Raw genomic sequence first — 27,107 nt, forward strand, 5'->3', positions numbered from 1 at the left:
ATCAGGAAGTGTCATGCGTGACCTTTTTATACGTGGAAAAATATAGAGCAATTCAGACTCTTAAATAAATAGAGATCTTAACAATAGATGCAAACAAAGTGATAGTTTGCACTATATGGAGCAGCACTTATTCAAGCTGTGATGTGTCACCACAAAAAAGTGCTGCGTAACAGCAGAGTAGTACAAGGTGCCGTATGAGTCAGAGTTTCATATCGTGGAGCTGTTACATGTCATTATAATAAAACATCAACATTTGTCCCTCTCTGCTCTTGATCAGTGCTATAATCAAAAGTAACAAAAAGCGTCTTGTAACCAAGCACAAGTAAGGTCATGCAATTATAAGTGAAAATGCCATTTTTGTGCTCTCTGACTTCAGCTCTTGAAACAGACGGAGCCAAGAGCCTACTTTACCAGGGATCTTATTAAAGGCAACCGTCATTTAGAATGTAAAAAAATAAACGTAGTTTGATACTTCCATGCCCACAATTTAATTCTCCATGAAACAAATGTTGACAAGAATGTAATGCTACTTAACTCATTTCAGTGACATTTAAATTTCTATTAAAGTCTGACCCTTTAAGGACCTCAGTATTTGAGAAAACAAGGGAATACTGCATCCATTTTAAACCAAGAGCACATTTATAGGGGACCATCTTTTGTTCCTCAAGTGGTACTTGTGTTCCAGGTTGAACTGATGAAAATGTTCAAAAGCATTTGAGGATGATAAGAAACCGTCATAAAGGTGGTCATCAAAACAGGTCAGTTAGGTCAAATTAGAACTATAAGTGGCATTATACAATTAAGGTGTATACGTGCTGGACAAAGCTACAATCTAGGTCTATTAGTCCGGTTCCGCAAAAAAAGAAGAAGAGTGGTATGATTAGAGTTGGACTGAAGAAAGAAAGATTGTTTTATATCAACTGAAATGTGACTTAAGTGAATTAAAAAGATAAATCGTAACATAGTGTAACAAAGACTGTAAGGATAATTTTTCATTGTTATAACTTATGATAGATGGCATTGAATTTGTAATTGAGCATAAATAATTGAACGCATAAAAAAAAGTAGTCTACTGGCTCTGCACTAATGCGTGTGTCAACTTGGGTAGAGGCATTAGCATGTTTTGATTAGCATGTCAAAAAATGTCCTGAACATGTATATAGCAAGCAGAAAGAAAGAAACAACAATTTTCTGAATCAACAATTTTAATTATCAAATCATAATAAAATAAAGAGCAAAACATATGAAAATATTCACTACCTTTAAATATCAATCCCATTTCTTAAAGATGCCTTTGATCAAAACAATAATTGAAACAGTAAAAACCTTGACTGTAATAAATTGCTAAAAATGTCATGCAGAGACTATATATTTTTACACAATTTGCAGCAGTTCCATTAGTGTGATTTATACAAGTTGTTTTTCCAACAGTTAATATTTCCTTTTCACATCTTTCATTATCAAATCTTTACATTTTTCAGCAAAACTTTTCCCTTTACGGCTTGTGCAATACATTTTGCAATCAAGTGTCACGGGGACCTTACTGTGGTTTTCATGCATACTTTATTAATTATCTCTAAACACTTTATTCTGAATCACTGTTAGTTTCTGGATATGAACAAAAAATGTAAAAAAAACTACACCTTGGACACCCACCTCAAATGGATCATTAAATTCCACAAGATCATGCAGTAAATTTGATCCCAGGTAAGTTTGTGTGGCATTCTAGGAAAAACTCCCCCGAGATCAAACCTAGATGATGTTCATCAGAAATAAGGATTTACAGTCCGAGTGACTATTGCCATACTTCCTGTCGCCTTATTCATAGTGACATCAACCTTATACTCACTGGTAGAAAAGAAAGGCATAATGTGCTTCCCTATGTCTCAGACAATCACACAAAAAGTCTGTCTAAAGGAAAAGAAAGCACTGAGGCATTTAGACAGGGTCAGTTAGCCATTGGCCAGCATTAATGGCAGTCTGCAGGAGAGGGGGAAGGCGCAGCGGTCAAGTTGCTGTCGCTGGGGCCAGGGTTGGGCTCCGCTTTTATATTTGTACTGACCTTATCCATGATGTACCCATAGAGATTGATGTTAGGCCACTGGCCATGCTTAGACACTACATTGGAGTACTGCTTTAAGTGGAAGTACAGATCGCCTAGGAGACAGTGAGAAAGAGAGACAGGAAGAGGAAAAAAAAAAGATTTGAGGGATGGTGAGCATCACGGCGTCAGCCAAGTCCAGAGCCATTCATAAATCACAGAGCACACAAGTTTACTGCCGTCTCCACTTTAGTACAATAGATGGCTGACAGCGTTTTCTCAAAAAGGTTTCAATAAACGTCAGAAAGGATAAATGGGACAGAAACGGAGAACTTCACAATACTGAAGAGCACTAATGGCTGTATCATTTAATTATGTAAAACAAATGGCTCAATATTGCAGGAATTTTGAAATTGTTAAATGTATTTCACATTTAATTAGCCAGTTTATTTTATTTTTTTGCATTTATTTTTATAGTCAGCTTTGGATATTGAATTATTTGGATATTTGAATATTGAATAATTAAATCATATTTCACAATGTTACTGTTTTACTGTAAATTAGCCTTGTTGAGCATAAGAGATCTTGCCGACCCAAAACTTTTGAAAATCTTTCTGTCAGTCTGTCTACTTTTTATTCATACATAAACAATATATAAAATGACATCCACCTCCAATAAAAACAGCGCCTCCATTTTTATAATGTGTTAGATCTTATACAGAATGAAGCACACGTAGCAGGTCTCTTACCGACAGTGACGCAATTGTCTTTGAGAAAGGTGTACAAGACATGCACGTCCCTCATGAGTCTTTCATCTCCAAATGTGAAGTAGGCCACATCTCTCCCTGCTTCAGAAGCTGCCATCAACTGCAGCAGAGCTGGAAGGACAAACAGACACAGTCGATTCAAACACCCACGCAATCTCATTTCTAAAATCATGGCGATTAGGCTGTCTATTAAACCTTTGACAAAATCACACCGGAACATTCAAATCTGCGTTTGCGCAGCCGCTGACCAAGAGAGAGCGGTTATGTTCAGGTTTGGAACAGCTTTTTTTCAACCACACAGTATCATTATTTCTGTGTTCAAACATTCAAATGATCACTGACGTACTGCGATAAAAGTTTATAGTTCGGATATAAACACTGATCTACAGTAGCGATCAAAATAGAGCAAATCACCTTTTGAATGTAACATGGCACTTCAAATGACGATTGTATCATTACATCATTGCACCAGTAGGTGGCGAAAAGTAACTGTTAAAAAATGTATTTGTGATCATTCACACAAGAGATTCGTAATGAAACAATCAAGTAGTCTATTGAATCATTCATTCAAGTAATTCATTCAGAGTCTTTTAACATTTTAAATAGACTGCAGCTATTAACATTTGTCAGAACCTCTATTAAATTAGATGTTATTTTGTTTAGTTGTCTGTTAAGAATCGTGGAAAAATCGTGATCTCTGCTTGAAACCTCAATTTATCCAGAACCGTGCAGCTTTAGTCGACAGCAAGCTAAAATTTCTAAAGCCATAAAAACCATGTAGGAAGCATTTCATATTTTGTATTTATTTCTCTTTAATGCACGCATCGCTAAACAGAAATGACATGCATACATTTACGCATGGATTCCTGCCAATGCATGGGAATATGTAATATGAAAGGGAAAAAAACACAAAGTAGATTTACCCCTCCCACCCCCCATTAGCACAATGAAGGGTCAATCAACCGCTGCATGCTCTATGATATACTGTTAATATTATCTGAGGGTCCCCAGAAAATACTGATAGCTGCCCAACCTAAATGAATAAAATATGGTGTAATACATCATTGATGGCATTAGTGTGGATTCTTTAGTTTTGCTTCATGTTCCTAGCAGTACAGAAAATGACTGACACATCCAATTTGTTTTTAAAAGGTAAATAATCCATGTCTAACAACCCCTATTAAGAGACTCAATCTTAGTCACCCAGCTTCAAATTGAGTCTAAAGATTTTAAATATTTAAAGAGGTTGAATGTAGCTCACTGATGAATGAACGTTGTTCAAATGAGGGCAACCAATTACAACGGGTAATCTGAAGTCAAACCAGTGCTAAACTAAACAGCCTGGCCCAAAATAACCCAGCATCAAGATGAAGTAACTGTGTGATAAGTCAATGGGAGAAATTAACTAGCTCCACATTCAAGCACACATGGTTTCTTTCAACAATGATGAACTATCAAAGATGGAATTATCTCATGAAACGGGCTTCCATCCTTACAACACAAAATAATCAGCAGGCAAAGTCACAAACTTGCCATAATTTTATGGATGAGGGTGGAAAATCAGTTGCACTTGTAATGGAAAAGATAAATGCATGTCAGCTGATCAATAACAGGAAAGTGGCAAAAACATGTCTTGGGTAAAAAAAAAAACAAAGCAAGAGAGCTTCTGTGTTTCGTCTTTCGTTTTGTGATGCCTAAATAAAACAGCTTTGATTTTAGGTTTTATTTATTTAGTCAAAACAATATTATCTTCTAATATCAGCCATTTATGAGTTATCACCCATAAACATGACAATAATTAACAGCTGGAATATCAGTAATGGTGAGCTTTTTAACATTGGTGCATGAAATTTGAGCAAGAAATGTCCTGTAAGAGCACCTTGAAAATTCTATCTTCACTTTGTGAGGACCTGCATGTACCTTTGAGATGAGTGTCGCCTCCAAACGCACCGCATCCCCAGTTCCCTGTGGCAACAGCCGAGAGGTTCTGAGGGCTCGTACCATGCCGCATGAAACTGCAGAATGCCTGGAAAAAGAAGTCATCCTTTATAATAGAGAAACAAATACAAGCTAATCACTGCTGAATAACAAGAGACTGAAAAGACGACTCTGTCATGTCAAGCCTCGTTAAATTCTCTAAGCAACAGATTGGCAAGGTTAAGAGAATCAAAGGCCATTAGAACTTGACAGAGGTCAAGGATTTGCCATTTCATGTCATCAGTGTGAAATACTTTGCATGAAGCCTTCGCTGACCTTGTTTAGCTCCCGGGTCATTTTGTCAGGCTGAAACTGTTCCATGAAATTCCTGTAATTCAGTGCATCCATGGCCACAATCTCGGTGCACCTCCGCTGCCACTCGTCTCTGAGCATGGGTAAAAAAGTTTATTTTATTTAGGGCTTTCCTCATATTTTTACTATCTTGGATGCTTGGTTATATTTAGGACAGCTAAATACATTTTAAAAAGTGCAGGAACCCATTTAAGAGGTTTTTCCTAATGTTTTTATCATCAGAAATCAATAATGTTACCTGGGTATCTCGTCTTTGTGATTGGCTTTCCATTTGAAGCTCTCTGCATAGCCAGAGTACTTGCTGTATTGCTCTGTGCCTGAAAGAAGAGCAAATAAATTAAACAAATACATATAAGTGGGTCAATTCTAACAACAGTATGCATAACATTTTCTTGTCCCCGGCATATTATAGACAAAATTCGTTTCAGTTAATCACAAAATTAAAATTACTGAGCATTTAGAAAAGAGAAGCTGTTATGTTTTTTTTTTACATTTTCAACTTTCTTTAGTGTGTAATGTTGCTATTCTTTAGTTATTCTCTATATCAGTAAGCCTAGATTGTAGTCTTCACTTTTCGTCCAGGAACGAACACATCACAATATCCATAATTTAAAATAATTCCCACCCAAGGCATACGCCAAAAAAAAAGACCTGGATGAGTTGCGGTAGTAGTCTGTTGAAAGTCGAGGATATGGTAAGTTGTGTGATATTTCCGAAACACACTCAAAAGCGGTTGATCAATCACAACATACTGGTCCAGTCGACCAATAAGAGCTTCTTACTGTGCTTGTCGGTAGGAGGGGCTTCATAGAGAAAGGAACTAAACAGGGTTACGTTTCCCAAAATCATCCTGAGCTAAGTTGGTTATATTGGTGCCAATGGTCTCCACAATCAACATGGGCTCACAATGCTTTTGGGAAATGCAGCCCTGATGTGCTGCAAGAATATTTTTTTTTTTACATTCATGCATGAAAACCTATCAGTTCCATCAGAAACAGATATATTACGTATATTTGCCTCTCAGTAAATATTGCACACAGGTTTCCTTATTGATTGTTTTTCAGGACACTCAAATCAAACCACTTGCTTAAGCGACCATATCTCGATGTAAAAAAACACTTCCAGACACTGCATGTCCCTACAATCACGAAGACCTCCAGAATCCTCCACCCTCACCTTGATTTAATTAGTGTTTTAGTGTGTGTGGCCAGTTTCAGTGGCACTCTGACAAAGAGCAATCACAAGATTAAAATCCAGTCCCTGTACCGACGCTTCAGAATTTCTGCCAACTGTACTGATGGAGAAAGTGTGCATTAAAGAGCCCGTGTCATGATGCATTACTGGCGGGATATGATTTGCTGCAAAGGCGAGTTGCAGTCCATTAGAAACGGAGATGACGATGAATATTTCGTTTGTTGTAATAACCATGATGGAATGGCTGGATCCATTAGAGAAGGCCGTTCCCGCAGTCATTCATTGTGGCCAGAGGTAATACTATTAAGTGGAAGGAGAGTGCAGCAGGGGTGAGAGAGAGAGAGAGGACGTAAGTGAAAGAAAGAGAAATGACTAATATCTGAGCTTGATTCCAAGTGAGGGTATTTTGTGACAGGGTGGAAAGCTCCCAAGTTCACATTGACTTTGAGGCTGATTTCCTAGAATTTGAACTCCCTAGAACAGCTCTAAAAATGACTCCTCAATGGTGCCACTTCTGCTCCATAACTATCAAATCTTTTCTGGTGTTTCAGGAAATGACATATGGGTTTGAAAGGCACAAGATTTTGATTGATTAATAGTTTGTGCATCTGTGCAATGTTTTGTGTCCTGTGCTTTTGTTTGGAAGATGTCAGAGGGCATGGGTGGATGAGAAATGAGCACGACAGCAGGCGTGAGAGTCGGCAACAGCCAATCACAACACAACATTTCTACATGGCTGTGACTGCACCCGGACCTCAAAAAGTAGGAGTGTTCGACTATGCGAACGATTCTCTGGACCAGGTGAAATAATTTGACTCAAACAGTACATACGAACCAACATGGTTTATTTAGTCTATGGTTCTGAGAGATTTCTTTCTGAATTTAAATGTAGGTTGTAAGTTAAGCTGAACAATATTATGTTATGAACACAGTAAGAGGAAAATGCAAAGTCATTTTGCATCCTGTCTGCATCACTAGGTAGGAAAAACAAAGACAGAGGGCACATTCTGGTGACAACCTTGGAAGAACCTTTTAAAAAAAAAAACTAGGTAGTTTTCAATTCAGTTTATCTATACTGTCAGATTTTCAGGATCAAATTTCCCTTGAGAGACGCTCACAATTTTGAGGAACATGTCTGACACTTCAGGGTTGTAGTTAACTAAAACTAAAACCATAAAAAACATTTTCGTTCCCTGAAATAAAACAAACTAAAACAAAAAACTAAATTTATTTAGTTTAACCTAAAGGAATAAGTCACCCAAAAATTAAAATTCTTGTCATGTACTCACCCTCAAGTTGTTCCAAACCTGTATGCATTTCTTTCTTCTGCTGAATTATTCTTCAAATATTATGTTGTTCATGCAGTCATCAGATGTGCAGTCATCATATGTTCAGCAGAAGAAAGAAATTCATACAGGTTTGGAACAACTTGTGGGTGAGCAAATTATGACAGAATTTTCATGCTGGGGTAAACTTTAATGTACTAAAACTATATATATATATATATATATATATATATATATATATATATATATACACACACACCTATATACTTATATAGACACAATTTTTATAAAAACCAAAAAATAATTAAAGTGAAAACGTAAAAAACTAAATCAAAATATTAAATCAAAAACATAATAGTATCACAATGCTGCTAAAATAACAGTGATTATTGGATTGTCACAACAACAAAATTTCAATCGTCAAAACCAATATAATCCATTCATTTAAAACACTGCCATGTAATTTAAAAAGTATTTCTCGAATTAAGTATAACTTGCTTCCAAGTAATTATTAAGATTCTAAGCAATTATTTAAATGGATAGTTCACCTAAAAATGAACATTCAAATAGACTAAAAATAAAAGAATATATCTTAATTAATGCCTCAGCGTTTTTGTCCAAACAATTGAGGTCAATGGTCGCCAAATCAGTTTGGTTACCAATATTCTTCAAAACATCTTCTTTTATGTTTCACAGAGGAAAGTCAGTCATGATGGGGAGTAAATGGGAGTAAATGATGACAGTTTTCCTTATATATATATATATCTTATCAATATTGCTGTTTAATAAACAATGCAGAGTGGCAGTTCTTTTAGGCAGCATTTATTTGTTTTTTGACAAATTAATTTTCAAAGATAATATTTCCATAACCTTCACAATCATTTGAGAATACAATATAAGGATTTTTTTTAAAACGTCGTTATTGATTGAGCCAAGGTAATGTTCTCGTCAATCATTCAAACCGCTTCACAAACTGATTCATTTCCAAACTTATACTCAAATGTCTTTAAGAATCTATATCTAGTCATCACAACACACACAGGCATGAAGTAACCAAACTGAGTGAGCACTACTAAAAATGAATTGTCTAGTACTACATTTGTTTTTGTCTTTTCATATCAATTGAGTTTCCATAGGTGTGCGTATGGTTCTGCAGCAACAGAGGTGGGAAGGGAACAACTAGGTTCAGATGTTAGAAACAACCAGTGAGGAAGTGAAGAGACAAACTGTTTGTAATGTATCGGATACAGGACACTTACTCATGACCTGGGCTCTTCTCCAATGCTGCCGCTCAGGCAAAGAGCACAGTTCATAAAAGAGGAACAGAGTGATGGAAGAATAGCGTAGGGACAGTGAGAGAGACAGAGGAAGAAGGAGAGATATGAAGTGAGTGGGAAGGGGGGGTTGTCACTTAACGTGTTGACTCAAGCACAGTGAGTTGGAGGGTGAAGAATAGGGCAATTCAGCTAGAGAGAAATGAGGAATAACAGGGCTGCCCTGAGTCCAGCGTGAATCAATGTAATGGATTTACGTTCAAACTGGATGAGGGAAGACGGGGGAGGGAAGAATGGAGCCGAACGTATACACACAAGCTTCTGTGAGTAATGGCAAATTACTTGCGGCAAAAACACGCAATGTCCTACTCAGCTCACTATATGCAGTATTAGAGAACTGTGATTACAGCGACTGACTTCATTAGTGGATGGAAACAAACCTGATCTCATGATTATCGGAGCCTGCATCAAACATAAATACCTAAAAACATCCATGATTACTCTATTCTAATTGCGGTTCCAATCCCACAAAACAAACCAAATTATTTTCATGATGTTCATTTCTATTAATGGTTTTTGAATGTCTACGATCTAAAACAACGTATTAAAATACTGTGACAGTGGCGTCATCATTGTGAATGAATCAAGATATATCCTTTTATTTTCATTCTATTTGAATTTTAATTTTTAGGTGAACTATCCCTTTAAATAATTACTTGGAATCTACAGTGCTTAGCATAAGTGAACAACCATGCTAAAGTTGACTAAAAATAGGAATAAAAAAAATCATCTTTGGGAAATTGATCTTAATGCCTTAATAAAAAAAAAGAGGAAAAATCCAACCTTTAAGGACACCAATTTTCTTTTTGAATGAATAATGTATCGTAAATAAATAAATGTTCTTCCTTAAAATACAGGTTGCATAAGTCAGGACACCCCTATGTTAAATTCCCAAAGAGGCAGGAAGATTTTTATTTTTAAAGGCCAATTGTTTCATGGATCCAGGATACTATGCATCCTGATAAAGTTCCCTTGGCCTTTAGAAATAAAATATCCCCACATCATCACAAACTCTTCACCATACCTAGAGAAAAGCATGGTTTTATTTCAGTTAGCCTAATAGCTGGTTTGATTTGCATCGAGAGACGATCTTATGGAAAGTACTTATGGAAAGATCTTATGAGAATCTTATGGATTCATAAGAGAATCCATAAGTATCTTATGGGAAGAAAGAAGATCTTATGGAAAGTATGAAGGGTATGTGATGTATATAAATAATATAATATTGCTATTATAGTTTTTATTTAATATTTTGATTGTTTTTCCCCCCGTTTTCACTTTACATGTAAAGTTTTATGAATTTTGTTTGTTGTTATTTTTTTTTATTTAGTACATTAAGGTAAAATAAATGAAAAAAAAAAAAAAAAAAAAAAAGTAATATATATATATATATATATATATTGCCTTGGCAACTACCTAAAGTTCTTTATATTTTATTTTATTTCAGGTAACGAAAATGTTATCTATCTATCTATCTTTAATGAAGCAGAACCATTAAATTCCTTGTGATTCCCATGGCAACCAATTATATAATGAGCCATAGGTTAATCCAAGTACAAAAATATTTTTACACTTTTTAGAAAACAGGTGTTTGAACAGCCAGAAGGGAAGTACAAGACACTTCAATGATGGCTGACATCAATCAGACAGGGGTGTGAGAGGGTGTGCAGGACAGACGGCAGGGAGGAGTGGACTGTTTCCACTCCTGTGCATGTGTGTGTGTGCTGACCTGTGATGATGAGGCACTCGTCGTGGTCCAGGGCTTCCGTGAAGAGGCGTGATACGATGAGCTCAGGGTTGATGAGGAAGCGTATCTCCTCCTGGACCAACCCCATACCTGTCACCCCTCCACCCACCATCCTGTTTGCAAAGTCCACCTGCAGCACAAATAAAAACATATATTCATCTGTAGCAAAAATGTTCAGCTGGAGTTACATTACATTTTTTTTTTTGTTGATGTAAAAGTCATTTTATGATCGAAATAAAATTTCATTTTTTTAATTATTTATCTATTCATTTATTTCTGACAAGGTTTCCATCCATTGTGACCTCGCCAAGGTCAAACACCACTCCCTTTATTCTGCATAATTGGTCTATTCACCATTAGCCATTGAGATCAGATAACTCAAATATGTTCACAGCTTCCAGGCAGACCGTTTAAGCTTTTGTCGTATGTAATAAGAATGTATTTTTAATTATGAAAATGTCGGTAACACTTTATTTTACAGAGTCCTTGTTACATATGTTACATGTTATTACCATAGTAATAACAGTAAATTATGCCTAATCAAATGTAATTAACCCTCAACCAAATCCTACCCTAACCCTATAGTAAGTACATGGAGTTGATTAATATTACACTGTTAAAGTGTAATTAAATATTTAAGTACAATGACACCTTAAAATAAAGTGTAACCAAAATGTCATACTACTGCACATCACACTGCATTATAAAAAAATGCTCCAAACAAATAGCATGAGAATACAGCAAGGAAGACAGACAGACAGACAGTTATACTGCATGAGTGCTTGTTTTGTGGCACACAAAAAAAAAAAATGTGAAAGACATTTCTTCAGTGCTGTCTCCTATGCATTTTTTTATTTCAAAGACTGGGAGTGTGGGGAACAGTACTAATATTGGCCTAGGAGAGAAAAGGTAAACAGGGGAAGTGCAGGGCCCCTTTGAGGCTGTGTTTTGCAGGCTGTCAGGCCGGACTCACTGGGCCACAGCCTCCTCAGTGAGATGGAGGAGAAAAGGGGAGGGAGGTTGGCAGGCTGCCAGATGATCTCGCTGATCAGGTCACTCAACTCCAGCTCCGACTGCCCCGCCTCTCCTCAGCACTACTGACAACCTGTCAGACCGTCCCACCCTTCCGGAAACATCCGTCAATCCAGCCGGCAGGACCCCGGGCTCCTGGGACCTCCCAGGGCTGTTCATGTGTGCCCATCAGCTGTCAGGGTGTGCCCTGCCCCGACTGGGGAGAGATGGGAAAAGGAGAGGAGGGCAGAGGACCCCGGCAGACAGACTCTGCAATAAACTCGAGAGGTGCAGGGAGGGACGTGATCGGGGCCGACGGATCTGCAGAACCTCAGGCAGCTGGGTCAAAACTGAGATGTTTTTTTTGCTTTCAATGGATGGCACTCATATTGGGTCACAGACTTGTTTGAAATCTTTATGCATGTTGTGCCCAATATGAATATGATATTCAACAGGAAAGTGCCATTTGTGCTCCTCATATGGGGGCTATGGGGGTTGGGACACACCACCACCACCACCACCACCACCAACAAAAAATGATATATAGAGATATATCAACAAAAATCCAGTAATTGTATTTAGTTGCTATATTATCATATATGCATATTCATGGGACAAAATATGCCAAACTGGAAGAGGCACCCATTTCCTAGAATATCCCAATGATAGTTTGGGGAAATAATGTGTGTGTGTGTGTGTGTGTGTGTGTGTGTGTGTGTGTGTGTGTGTGTTGGTGTGTGTGTGTGTGTGTGTGTGTGTGTTGGTGTGTGTGTGTGTTGGTGTGTGTGTGTGTGTGTGTGTGTGTGTGTGTGTGTGTGTGTGTGTGTGTGTGTGTGTGTGAGAGAGAGAGAGAGAGAGAGAGTTTGTGTGTGTGTGTGTGTGTGTGTTTTCTCATTTAAGATAAACTGCCTTAATCACTTACAGCTGTAACAGAATGAGCACATTTTACATTAAAAATAAAAACTTAATTATGCAGACATGTCTTCTTGAGAGAGGAAGGATGACAGAAACGGCCTTCTGTGTCAATCAAAGTAATCTCATATTTGACAGATGTCACAGTGAAAACTAAACTACCCATGCATGACATTCTCACCTGAAGCATCCCATAACCCTCGTTCTCTATGGTGCCCTTACAGGTGATATGAAGACGAGTGAGCGGTGTCTTTGAGCTAAAGGTCAAAAAGAAAATTCCATCAAAACACTACAGGCAAAATAACCACTTACTGAAACAAACTTAATTTGCATGTACCGGTATTGTTAACAACTGCATCATTAATAGAGGCAGGCTAGAAATGCTATAGTGAACTAGGAGTGGAAGGTTACAATCATGACTTAAGCAATTTGAAATGCAACCATCTCAGCGGTAAGAGTTCACTAATAAGCAAACCAGGGAGGTGGATTTGCACTGCCAGGGAAAGCAATTGGCGAAAGTGAATACATGGTGCCTAAGTTAATTTATCAAGCACAAAGGACACATCTCTGTGAGCTACTTTAAATGTCAGAGAGCCCTCTAGCTGTAGCACATTCAAAAATAAATGTGAGACTAATACTCTTGCTATTTTTCTACTTTCCCCTTGTGAGCTTTAAAGATAAACAAAACAAGCTTTATTGATCCCTCAAAAGGGGTATTTTTAATTAAAAAATAATAAATTATACATAACATAAAACTGTATAAGTATATCTATCCTGAGTACAAGTCACGAAATAAACTCAACAACTAAACTGTACACTAAGCACAATGAATATGCATTTAAACTTGTGTACCTTTCCCATTTTGGAATAACGCTCAAGCACTGTCTAGTGAATGTGACAAGGCCAGTGGGCACTGAAAATGTAAAAAACAAACAAACAAAAAAACAGGAAAAAGATAAACACCAATTATACCACATTAACAAAGTCAGAGCATTAAAGTGTATATTTGTACAGCTGGGCAGATGCAGACTTACTTGATTCAGTGACTCTTCTGAAATAGCAGAGCAAAGTTTTGAGTTTCTCAATCTTGCGTGATGAACTACTTTCAAACAGTCTATAGAAAGATAAAAAGACACACAAGTGTTGATTAGGTACATACATTAGCAAAATCAATCCACACGTTTACTTTCTGAGGGCCATTATCATACAGTCATAAACGACTATTAGAGGAAGACGTTTAGCTTCATATATGAGCTTCAGTGCTAACTTCTGCAGGTTAGTGGCTCATTCTTGGGAACACGTGAGGAGAAGTAGGCCTTCCGTGTGATCAGACTTTGCCGGTTCATCTCACAAGTCCTGTTTGCTCAGCAAGCCTGCCTGTGATGCGCTCTCTGTCAGGCAAACAATGATACGGACCTGCGCCTGCGGGCTCAGCGCTGCGCTCGTGTCCCATTTCACAAAAGACGGAGAGAGGAACACTTCTTCATTCTTTTAAAGACATTAAGGAACTGAAGGCTTGCTTTTAAAAGTCCAAAATAGCAAAAGCCTTACAGTGATCAGCCGTGATGCCTCCCCTAACCCAGCAAATGGCTTTCTCCATTTAGAATACTGCAGTCTTCAAGCTAACCATCTTCCACTTGCATTCAGTCTTCCCCTCACTTGATGTCAATGGAATAAGCTGATGCACTAAAAGCCCTTCGGTAAGGAAGACAAGAGTTATTGAAGCTTCCTATATATATAGTCATTTAGATGGTGTAGCAGATTTTATGTAATGCAGCCTGGAAGGCAACCTGTTGTTGACTGAAAATAGCTGCCTTTTTGGTTAAACTGATTGTTGACCTTTAATATGATAAACATATATCCGAAAATATGATTTGATTCAACAGGACAACCACTTATTAAAGGATTTTATCCACCTGATTTCAATAAGATGACAAGTTGGGGGGGGGGGTTAAAAACATAATTGGGGGGGGGGTTAAGATGTGTCGGTGGGTACACTGTGTTCGATTTCTGTGAATAAGAAAGGCACAAGGGAACAGTGCCTGACAGACAAAATGAGTTTTGTGTCCAGATCTAAAAATCTACATGTTAGTAATTTGCCCATGTATAAAACCCATGATTATTTGGCTAAAGAGTAGCCTTTTTTCTTTTCTTTTTTTAAATGAATCATTGTAATACACTGATTTGGTGCTGAAGCGAGTGGATTCTGGAATTCAATGCTGCTTCAATGTATATCTAATGAGTGATTATAATCAAGGTATTAATCAATATTTTTCCTTCAAATTATCACAAGTTGAATGACTTCTCTAGCCTTATGAAATTTTACTTTGTTATAGAATTTACCAGTGTGATTACTGAAATGTTATTTTCATGTATTCCCTAATGTCTGTATTTGATATCTGAATACAGGAACAGTGCTTGCTCATTTAGCCCGGCTTCCAGAAATGAATTATGGACTTCTTCAACATGTGTCAATACATACATCTGTTTTTATAGAGTACCCTGACGACTATAAGTCACAAGGGTCATTAGAACCAACAGTTTGAGGGACCATTTCGTAGTTAAAGCTTTACTTTACTGTGTTATATTAAAGTGTCCTCTCCTTGAGAGAAAGAACACATTATCTTGATGTTTTGAGAAAACTTTCCTGTTTATATTTAGAGCCTGGTCAGATCCAACCTTGAGGAAGCTGTGTGTCGGTGTGTGTGTGTTAGTCTCTCTTTTTGGGTACAGATTAAGGAACCACTGGCATTATTGGAGATTGACTGACTTGTTGTTCTGGACATGCTGGCGCCCAGCACATGCCTAGCTTCAGGGTCCGAGTGTCAGCTGCATAATCGGTGGAGATATGCTTCAGTCTATCAGTATGTGTGGAAAATCCCAATGTTTATCTATTTTTTAGCCAACCAGAAACATTCAACCTGAAGCAAGGACGTAGCTTAGACCTTGGTGAAGGGTATAACTGCTGTGATCTATGTAACTGTAAGCGGGGCGGCCTATGAACTCCGTTGAGTCTTGAAGCTGACTTCTGCTGATGAAACTGCAAACTCTCTTCAGTAAAACTTTTCTTTAATTTATTATGATTCTGACTCTTGTCTTAATTAATCATTTCTGGTTCTGGGCCTTTGACTGTAAATCCCCTTAAAGTGCACAAGTAACATTTCTTATTATTATCAATGCTGAAAACGTGACAAAACAATTATTTTTTTTGTGAGGAAAAAGTGTTTTTTTCCCCTCAAAAGAACAGCATTTATTTGAAACTGAAATCTTTTGTAACATTTAATGCATCCTTGCAAAATAAAATAAATGTATTTCAAAAACTAAAATAAATAAATATCTTATTGCCCTCAAACTTATCACCAAGGATTTACTCCCACAAAGTTATCAATTCTGACATAACCACAGACGACAAATATGGCAATAGAAGTCAATTTGGCAGCTCCTAGCCAGGCTATAATTAATCTGAAACGTTCAAGAAACCATGTCAGTTGTTCAGATCTCATTGGTGGATCTGTATTCATAGTTTTGCAGGTGTACCGCAGCGCAGGAAAGCTTGCTTTGAAGTGCACATTTTGAAACTAAAGTAAATATATCTTCACCCAGCCTATATGTCATTTCCCAGAGGGCAGACTTTGACAGCTCTGCCAAACAAGCAATCTCTAAATTGCCTGGTGCTTGATAGCGGCAGTGCTCAAGCCAATGAGTAAACTGATGGACAGTCACTCAATTAAAGTGGGCCGCACCGTAATGATCCGCACGTCTGGATACTCCGCGGTCTTGCTGAAACTTGTTTTCTGCGGCACGGCTTTAGCCACGGCCCACATTGTCCTAAATCATATAATGCAAAAAAAAAATAATAAAAAAAAACGAACCATGGCAACATACGCTAACTTGTTTGTAAGTGTAGAATGCTGGTACAGTCTGTATCACTGTGTTCACCTGAATGACCAATTCAATTTAATGCTGATATCGCTCAGACCTTCATTATCTAGAGCACTTTAAGTATCTCCAGCAGGGAAAATAAAGGCAGAAAAAGGCAATGGCTGGAAATGTAAGGCAAATATATTATATTTAGAGCCTCTCTATGTCTAGGAGGTTGTATAAGTACTTGAAGTGCCTGGGGAATCAATAGCCATCTCAGCATGACAGAGTAAAACTGAGGGCTGCGTTCTTCGCCACGATGAACCACTGACGGTTGAGCTTTTAAAGAATGGTTTTGTTACTCTGACTTGCATGAAAACAACTTCATTACAGCTGAGACAATATTTGACTGCAATTTTTGTAAGAAGCCATTTTAGCCATATTAAAGAGGAAGTGTCTAATTTCTGCACCACTACCATCATCAAATTAAAATAAATAGAGTTTCAAACAGGTTTCCTGAACAATTTTCCCATCTTCCATTGGTGGAACAAACAGAGAGTACCACTCAAAACTCAAAGCACAGCACCACAGTAGTATAACACTATCTACAATTATCTTACTTTTAGTTGTCACTTTCCCCGTTTTGCTTAGAAAAAGTGCTTCAGTCAGACAACCCGACCAGATAAGTCATAATTTTCAGCACATCATTTACATTTTCATACAGGCCAGTTTAATATCCAGAATATTTATATTACATTTTGGAAATAGTCATTTTTAGCATTTGAAGGGATACTGGCACACTTTATCGACAGTTACAACTGTGTAGAAATGTAATATAAAACATTTGTGTGTGTACTGTAGTTTTTTTAAAATAATAATATTTTAATATAAATATATGTATACACCTGAATATATTTAACAAAACTCATTCTCCCTGATACAGCATAAATAATATCACCTTTATCATTTGAATCTCTGTGACACGGAGCTGTATATGGTGAGCCCTTCAGAATAACTATAGGACTGGCCATATGGCAGCACAGCTACCTAGTTTAAGACACATTTTACCCCCACCGTCACGCTTCGATATACCGTTGTTGAATACAAACAACATCCCAATGGAGTGAGATGAGCACTGGCTACAGATACAGGGGGGATCCTGCTCAACAGAGGAAGACATCCGAGTAGACACGATGACAGACGAGAGATGGATGGCCACGCATTTCACATCAGTCTCTCTAGTATCTCATTCATTTGTTTTAATCAGCCTGTAAAGACTTGATTTAAGTACTGTACCACATGAGTGGCTTTGTTGTAGAGCTGCATTTTAAGAGGGGAGAGAAACTCTTACATTTTAATCTCTCTTTACGCTGTAAAACACAGAGGCAAAATTGATCAAACCAATGAATGAGGAGTTGCAAAGTCAACCAAGATCATTAAAAGAAGTCTTATTTTCTAACAACATCGTGGAAATCTTGAAACTCTAAAATAGTTAATATGGCAAAGACCGAGTTTGTTAAATTGCAGTCAATTGCGGATCAATTATGAGGGAAATTTGGATTTAATGATGGAAAAGTCAGAACAGTGCAAATGTTCATGGTAAATGAAAAACAGAGTGGATTTGTGAATGTGTAGGAGTGTAATTTTGATAATGTGGAGCCTTCACTAAATTTGAAACGTGGGGCCTATACAGTACAGGCCACATTATCAGGCCCAGAAAAAAAATCCATTGTAAATGTAATAGAAACAGACTACTAGATAACGGGAAGGAAAATTAAATCATGTCGTGACTTACCTCACAGCCTACATATAAACCCTAATTTGGATGGAAATCTAAAACCTCAGACAATCAATAACTAGACCTACAAAATATGTAACAGGTCTCCAGAGCGAAGCCACTGAAGAAGCAGTACCTGTAAAAATTGATCTCGGGGTAGTTGCCATACTCGGACTTGCGTGAGTTGCGTCTGGGAAATGTACAGAAGAAGGCATTGGCAAGAAGGCAGGCAATTTGTTCCTGTGACATAGTCAAGGACTGATTCATCCTCGTCTTAAGCAGCGGGATTGGCTGTGGAAGAGGAGAGAGAGGCAAAGATAATTAGTTTAGCAATTGACCAAACAGGGAGACAGAATTACATTAAGCAAATGGCCAGGAGTAATTAAGGTACCCTGCTGTATCCCACCAGCAGCCAGCAGCATTTACACAGAGCATCATCCATCTCTACTGATTGGACTTAAAGACACTTAAGGGCAGTATAGATGACTAATCAATGCAAACATTAATAAAATGTACATAAATAAAAGAGAGCAGCTGAGCAATGAGATATCTTCCTTTTTAAGGGCAAAATACTTTAATTCTTAAATGCAAATGCCAGTGCCGGATCTTAATTAAAAATTATATTTCATTGGCTGAGTAAGAACTAGCTTGTTGAAGGGGAAACAGACTTGACTTGCCTAAATTTATTAGTTTGTATTGAAGTGTATTTTTTTTATGTTAAAAATACTTTCATCTATTCTAGCTTAATATGCACTCAATTAAACATTGTTTCTAAATTGTACTTTGGAATCTTACAAATAAAGAATAAATAAATTAGGACGCATTTTAGAAAATCTCCCCCAACAGTGTTGTTCTGGTGTCAGAAATTAGGCTGACGGATGTCTTAATAGTGGCTTCTTTTCGTGCAGCTCCTAATAAGGCTGTTGTGCTCATGTGGAAGTGTCCTTCACTAGCCACTGGTTTTACACCGCAGCACGCTGGGCCCATTGACCTTTACCAGCCAGACATGATTATCACTACTGATCTATTTCTGCCCCAAAACCTGAGTGCCTTTCCCAGCCAATGTGAAGGATACCTAATGACTTTGTGTGCCTTACCTGGGTGCAAATCTTGGGCGTATCCAAAACCAGTTTCACCATCTTTGGCAATGTGACGTTTAAGAGATGCTTTACTTCAGAACTTTCCATACCCTGTAAGAGAGAAATTAAATTAGTTTCGTAGCTGCAGATGATAGAGGTCATTCACTGGATAAAAACAAAACAAAAACAAATGAAGAGACAGGTCTGTTCATACTTTAAATGTACACAACCATTCAAAAGTTTAGGTTCTGAGAGATTTAGTTTTAAGTCTCATGTACTCACCAGGGCTGCATTTATTTCATTGAAGATAAAGTAAAAGCAGTAATATTGTGAAATTTTACTTACATTTAAAATGTTTTTATTTTATTTTACTAGATTTAAAATGTAATTTATTCCTGTCATGGCTAAGCTGAATTTTCAGCAGTATTTACTCCACATGATCCTTCAGAAATCAATCTAATATGCTGAATAGGTGCTCAAGAATCATTTCAGTTGTTCATCATTCAATTCACATCAATGTTGAAAACAGCTGATGCATTTTTTTATTCTTTGATGAATAAAAGGTTTTAAAAATATATATATAAAATAGAAATCTTTTTTAACAACGTAAAACTCATTGCTGTCACTTTTGATCAATTGAAAGCATCTTTGTTAAATAAAGTATTCATTTCTATTAAAAAATTACTGAAAGTGTATATGAACTGAAGTGTATATTTGTCTATTCATTTGTTGTGACTAAACACAATCTTATGAATGCCTTCATTGCAGTATGCTCATACCTCTTGCTTAGAGAACAAATCATACCACTGACTATTACCAATTAAATCTTGACAACATTACCATGTTATGTCCTCAAACTAATAAGAAAAAGAAAAAGAAAAAATCAAAAATGTCAACTGTCTGGTACAAAATAGAATAAATAATGAAGCCTTTACTCTGCTCCTGGGGCTAAAACAACATTTGATGGAAAACAACTGTCAGAAAAAAAGAGCCATATTGTTGAATAAGACACTTGAACCCAGCTGTCGACTTGTCATAGACAGCATTATTCAGGTGTCAGAAAAAGAAGAAAAAAAAGATAGGACACCATGGTGTCAGAATGACATCAATAGGTGAATAAAAATTATTTGCATCTAGGCTGCTGGGGGGAAAAAAACCTTGCTTCAACTTTTGCAAATAAAATGCATAGTGCCTGAGGTGCACTAAATAAAAACAATAAATGTAATATTAACCTTTTTAGTGGAGTTTCTATGGGCAATCCCAGCAATCATATTGCCTGGAGCATCAAAACAGCTGAATTCAGGGAGTTTAATAAATAAAATCTCACTCATATCCGCAGAGGTAGTAACAAAGCTTGATCTACTGCACAGAGGTTACAAAAACGTAATTTTGCAGAGACCCACTGGTGTATGACTTCACTGAGGTAGAAATAAAGACAAAGCCCTCACTGCACTTTTCATCTTGGCTAAAATACGGCTAACCAACGCCACCGTAGATCTCTGATCAGACGAACAGCACCGCTTCGTGATATTCATTCTGAAGCTAAGGGTGTCAGAACAGCATTCGCTAACTCAGCAACCCTTTATGATTTCAGCAAAAATAAATACGCTACTGTTTTATCACACGGATTTACAACACACTTATTTATAAATATATTGGCTGCGATTGGCAGCGCGCTCAGTCATGGGCCCCATTTCATCAAGGTTACTGGGTGTGCTCAGCTGATTAAATGGGATTCCTGGAACAGATGCAAATGGGTTGAGGAAGGAGAGGCGTGGGCTCTTCTGGACGGGAAACCTTGTCTGACAATTTAACCAAGGAGCATTTTTACGCCAGCAAAGGAGGCCTGACTAAATGCTGTCATAAGTAATGACCTGCTTGACATCGTAAAATGCTCCTCTGGGTCTAATATGTGAGGAGAGCTGACAGGCCGGATGGGCTTGAGCTGAGGTTGCAGGAGTTAGACCTCACTAAATCAAACAACCTCCTTCATTCCCCTTATCCTGCCCAACCAGAACCAGTTATATAACATACTACAATCTCCATCAAAATACAACCAATAAGAATTCTTAGGGTGGACAAAGTTTTTTGTTTTTTTTGAGTGTATAAAAGGAGAAAAAATAGCAGATTGTTCTTGGTGAGGTTACATTATGCGTACATTGCATATTATGGTTGCTATTTTACACAGAGTTGTCTGGGTATTAATGGGATAGTTCACACAAAAATTTTAATTTACTCGCCTCTCATGTTGCTCCAAAACCTGAATGACTTTCTTTCTTTTTCTCCAGAAAACAAAATCTTATATTTCCAAGAATATTTAAACTGTTTTTGTCCATACAAATGAGAGTTGATGAGGTACACAACAACATATTTGATTGAGTGTGGATGGGTGAACCATCTCAAACGTCCAAAAAACTATAAAATAATATAATAGGGTGATTAATATCCTATGTAAACCAACCAGAATTTCTCACTTGAAAATCAACCAGTTTCATTCATAGCATGATTTACATAAGCGTTGTTCTGCAGGTCAGTATGCTTACACAAACACACTGTGTGATGGCTGCAGGGAATCCCACAGTTCTGAGACACTGGAATAAGATGGTTGTGTAGGCGAAGGCATTTGCGGAGGGCTATAGGCTCGAAGTGGAGTTCTGTGCACTGAGCAAGTAGAGTGAATTTATCAGAGCCCACTGCTCTGACACTTTCATTTCAAGGAAGGGCTAAGGCTCAGCTACAATTTATGACAAGACAGTTCCTAATTTGTATTTTGCTACTTTCCATAGCCATTACACCTCTGTTGTCAATCAAAATCCAGGGAGCTGCTCAACTTTGTGACAATTATTGGAGTCCTGCACAATTTTAAGAAATCAGAAAGGCTTTCTATTTGCACATCTTGTAGGGACGATGTTGTGTATGCTGTAAATTATTCTGTTGTTCTTGAGCTTTATTTGAAATTGTGAAATAATGGGATTAATATTTGGTACTCATGTGCAGAATATTGCTTGTTTCACCACAAATGGTTGCTAGTCAACTTCAATATGTTCACATCTCAGCCACGAAAACCCCAACCAGGGGGAAGTGAATTAAAATATTTAAATGATCGCTCATACTCATCATTACATGAGACTCCAGTAAGACAAACACCAATCTAAAAATTTGTTCAGATGGGCCGATAGTTCAGTCCAAATGAAGACGACCACTTTCCACCCAACAGGAACATTTGTCTCGCAGTAAGTCACAAAGGCAGGTCCCCTTAAAAAACACGCTGATGACATCATGCTTGGCAGCAAGCTTTGCTCAAGCACTCAAAGTGCAATATTGTATCTAGCCAATGTATAACTTGAAACCACTTGAGTAATGTAAAATCACTACAGAACCTTCCATAACTTCCTTTGATATTTCCAAGATTTCCACGACCGTGGGAACTCTGGATGATTATTGGTGCATTTAAAAGATGCATTTAATCACTGTACATTTAATGCTTATATATTCCTTATTTCATATTTTAATCATGCAATTATAAATGCCATTATTATGACTACAAATTATATTCTAAATTTAAAAATGACAAAATACAATGACAAGGCCTGCGTTACTGCTCCATAATTACACTGAACCAAAGCAGGGAGACACCATATTTTCAGTACGGCCTGTATGCAGCATTGCGTAAAGACACCTTTATACTCTGATGTGGTCTTGTTGCGTTGTGCTCGACTGTCAATTAATATATATTTTTTTTTTTTTGCAGCAGAATACAAGCACACATTTGACATGCAAAATTCAGAACTCTCTCACAGTTATTAACTAACCGCTGTTCAGTGATGTTTCATTTTATCTCTTAAATTGAAAATCAATTGCCAGCTCTCCAGGCTAACATACCAGTGCCCTCTGTTGATGCAGGGAAATAAGACAGCTGGCACAAGCACAACTGTAAGAAAGCATTTAAATAAATATTTATGCTTTTAATTATAATGCAATGATATACTGTATATAAATGCATGATATTCAATAATACCCCAGACAATTTAGAGAACGGCACTAGTACCAATCCATAAATAACCATTACACAGGGGAAAGTATGCATGTATGGGCACCAGCATACTTCTTAACAGCTGCAAGCGGTGAGAACGACACTACATAAATGTATATTTACAACAAAATGTATAGATAACGAGAGCGATTGTGCTCATATTTATGCATCTAATTAGTGGGGACAGCCCTAAAGGGTTGATGAAAGAGTATTATGGCAAAAACAGAGAGAAGGAAAAACACTGAAGATGCATCGCGCAAGAGCCAAAGAGCAAAGGCACAGCTCAAGCTCTTAAGTGGACAGTTTAAGGAGCCGGTCCACTCAAGCATGCTTCATTAGAACATGGTGCACTTTGCGAATGGCTTTGATTGGCTCTCTTATAGATTTAATGGCTCTGGTTAATTAAATTTGATTCAGCCATAAAAGTCACAGACAGCTATTGATTTACACAGATCTGAGATTATTCTATCAAATCATCTTAAGCATGGAGGGGACATTCTGACATCTTGAATGAAGCCATAACTATAAGAAGAATAGCACTGTAATAAAGAAATGGCTTTTGACTATTAAACAATGTCAGCCATATAGTAATAGCACCCTGGAGAAAGACCGCACACACACACAACTAAAAGATGGGCTAGACTGTGGGTTTAAACTAAGGAAAGTTTAAACTAAGGAAAGAGTGCGCGCGTGCACTCGACAATCGACTACTGTGGACTTCGACCGATTCTCAACTTATCAAGACTTTTTCATTTTTCATTTGCATTTCAAGAAAATCTATCTTGATTTAAAGATGTATAGATATTTGTATTTGAAAACAGACCAAAAATACTGAGGAAGATTTTTGCAAAGCATGCAACCTTTAATGTCATGATTTTATGAATTTAATTTAATTTAATTTCTAATTTAACACTCTTTAAGGGCTTTATTTGTGTAAAGGAGAATTAAGATTTCTCAAGACCCACAGAACTCCGTGCAAGCAGCTTTCAGTTGGTGAATTGTAAGTGAAATCATTAAAATATTTTGATTTTGACAATTGTGCTGCTTAATATTTTTTTGAAAACCGTAATATGATTTTGTAGGAACAGAACGTTCAAAGGAACGGCATTTATTTGAAATTGGGCAACGGGGCTGATTTTCAATTTTCAGAACACTGATTTTTGCCAATTTTTTCCACTAGTTACAACTCAAACAAAAATAAACATTGAAGCAGAATTCTTCTTCTGTACCAACACAGTTCAAAAAAATTTGCAAACTGATGTACCAAGTTAGCCAAGATCACAAAGAACAAGTACTGTGGCAGAAAACAGCCAAAGGGCCCCAGTTTAAGTCAAGCTCTATGTGGAATAAGAGTACTCAACCCCAAGCGTTCTTATGTCATCTCCCTATTAGAGCCACCATCAAGTCCAGCTTCTGGCTGTGTGGAGGACCGTGGTCCATCTGTTGAGTGTGTTTATTTGCAGTAAACAGGACCCTCATCTCCCTGGCCTTCCTCTGCCAGCTGCTGCTCGTTATGCTGAGTGCCCACCTCTGTCTTAATTGACTACTGCTGGATGCAAAGAGACCCTCGGGGACGAGGTAGCAGAAGTGGCAGACGCGGGCTGCTTGGTGCGCATCCACTTGGAGGCTTACCTGCTTCTTCTCTTTGACTGAAGAGCGTAATGCCTTTAGCGTGCCAGTAAATTCAAACCAGTCAGACTAAACAATGATGGAACATTTTCAGTATCATGGGGGCTTCTGGTCCTTACTGTGACACACCTCAAGAAATCAGACTTTAGCATGCTCACGTCATTTACGCCACAATATTAGAACTTTCCTTTTATGGCAGCAGCGGTTATGATATAGATCGTCAAAAATGCAATGTGACCAACTGGGGCCACTTCACATATCCTTAAAGTGTGTGTTTTTTTTTCTTGCACTGGCAGAGTACCCAATTAATCTGCCTTTATCATTGAATTGTGTTTTACTGTACAAGCATAATGTAAAACTGAATTACTTATTATTTGTGCATGTACAGTTTGTTTAAACTCATTAGTGGTTTGTGCAAGTTGTAGATTTAATTTATTACTTTCTGATTTAATTTACACTAATGACACCATCAAATGCAAATCAACCATCTGCATGCACATTATTTGGGATGCTTTGAACTGATCCAGATGGGGCAAGTCAAATGCTTCGTACATTATTGCATGATGAAACTTCGGCACAAATCCAATGGACACTAATTTTTTGATCATCTCTATTTCACACACACACACACACACACACACACACACACACACACACACACACACACACACACACACACACACACACACACACACACACACACACACACACACACACACACACACACACACACACACACACACACACACACACACACACACACACACAAGGCAAAACAGATGTATTCCTTACCTTTTCGCAGAGAAGGTTCAAAGCTGTGAAGTCCCATCTTTTAGCATGCACAGTGTTGTAACTCAATATTGCATCCTGTAAGATTATGAGTGCCAAAACATTATTTTTTTCTTTTCTAAATATAAACCATTAAAATTCAAACCTCAAATTTTTAGAAACTTTACATATCTAAAAAAAAATTAACACTGAATCGCATTAAAATAAGTTAATAATACAATTTGTCAAACTATAATATTTGTACAACTAGAGCCAAGAAAAGCAACAAAAACAAAACAAGAATGCTTTACATTCTGGAGCAATTCTGCCACCCTCTGGTGGGATTAGCAAAACTCTTATGTTGAGGCATTATACCTAGACGGGTTAACATTTGACAGTTCATTTCATTAAGTTTTCAAGAGATAAACTAAAACCTACCCTAATGTCATGTGAACGTTTAAATTCTCTTCCCAAAGCAGAGCGAATCAACTTCCATCGACTTTGCACACCATCCTGAAAAAAAAAGACATACACATCATATATACATCATATACACTATACTGCTCAAAAGTTAGGGATCAGTATGAATAATTTTTTATTAAGCAAGGAGTCATTAAATTGATCAAAAGTGACAATGAAGCCATTCATCATGACACAAAATATTTATATTCCAAATAAATGTTGTTCTTTTGAACTTTCTATTCAATTATCTATAACAGTAGTGTATGATGTAATTATGTCAAACAATCGCTTCACATTAAGGTTAATAAACAGTATTAGCTATTCATCAAAACATCACTTTCATATATAGTGCAAAGTCTATAATTTAAACCATTTTTTGAAAACCTTGAATGAATGAAGACCTTACTTCATTCTCCACAGGAAACAGGTTTTGTTCTGAACAAGGCATCTTTACAGTCACATCATCCCAGAAATCATGGTATTTGCCTGGATATGGAATTGGGACGTGTCCTTCTTTAAGCAGGTCTGTCTATAAACCAGAGAAGAGACAGACTAGGTATTTAGCAATAAATTTCACCTTTTAATCACTTCAAACAATTATTTAATCAGGTCAGTATGTCATTCTAGTATTTTCAAACAAAGGGTTTTTGTTTTGTTTTTGCCTTCATTGGTTGCTTCTAAAAATGTATCAAATTTTTTTTTTTTTAAAAAGTCTACTACAGACTCAAATACTTGTGATGTAAAATCTAAAGTAAAAACTAGTTTCTGTAAGGACAATTTAAGTGCTATCCGTCCACTTCAAATCCTTTCAATGAAACATCAAAACACTGAGTTCTATGTTGTGCGGGAAAAGCGAAGAGCTGCTTGGACATCCACAGTGGTATTATTCTCAAACTGACAGGAAGCCCTTAGGCACT

The 27,107-nt window shown here is 37.2% G+C and overlaps 1 protein-coding gene across 5 annotated transcripts in view; it reads right to left on the reverse strand.

The window, feature by feature from the left end:
- Positions 1-1,187: 1,187 nt before the first annotated feature.
- Positions 1,188-27,107, reverse strand: part of parga (poly (ADP-ribose) glycohydrolase a) — a 28,771-nt gene continuing 2,851 nt past the window's right edge. For 4 of the 5 annotated variants that reach the window (XM_077236879.1, XM_077236881.1, XM_077236880.1 and 1 more), the window contains 14 exons: positions 26,597-26,719; positions 26,167-26,241; positions 25,753-25,827; positions 19,317-19,409; positions 18,356-18,510; positions 13,616-13,695; positions 13,434-13,494; positions 12,763-12,838; positions 10,641-10,788; positions 5,336-5,414; positions 5,062-5,170; positions 4,729-4,834; positions 2,791-2,919; positions 1,188-2,157 (listed from right to left, as the gene is read on the reverse strand). In XM_077236879.1, coding sequence (XP_077092994.1) covers positions 1,970-2,157; positions 2,791-2,919; positions 4,729-4,834; positions 5,062-5,170; positions 5,336-5,414; positions 10,641-10,788; positions 12,763-12,838; positions 13,434-13,494; positions 13,616-13,695; positions 18,356-18,510; positions 19,317-19,409; positions 25,753-25,827; positions 26,167-26,241; positions 26,597-26,719 — 1,497 coding nt within the window. In that variant the 3' untranslated portion in view covers positions 1,188-1,969. The remainder of the gene's footprint in view (positions 2,158-2,790; positions 2,920-4,728; positions 4,835-5,061; positions 5,171-5,335; positions 5,415-10,640; positions 10,789-12,762; positions 12,839-13,433; positions 13,495-13,615; positions 13,696-18,355; positions 18,511-19,316; positions 19,410-25,752; positions 25,828-26,166; positions 26,242-26,596; positions 26,720-27,107) is intronic. The other variant, XM_077236878.1, reaches the window with a different exon arrangement.

The sequence above is a fragment of the Siphateles boraxobius genome, unplaced genomic scaffold, assembly GCF_051911475.1.
Source record: "Siphateles boraxobius isolate OS27281-9 unplaced genomic scaffold, OSU_SipBor_1 20, whole genome shotgun sequence".
In the NCBI taxonomy this organism is placed as follows: domain Eukaryota; kingdom Metazoa; phylum Chordata; class Actinopteri; order Cypriniformes; family Leuciscidae; genus Siphateles; species Siphateles boraxobius.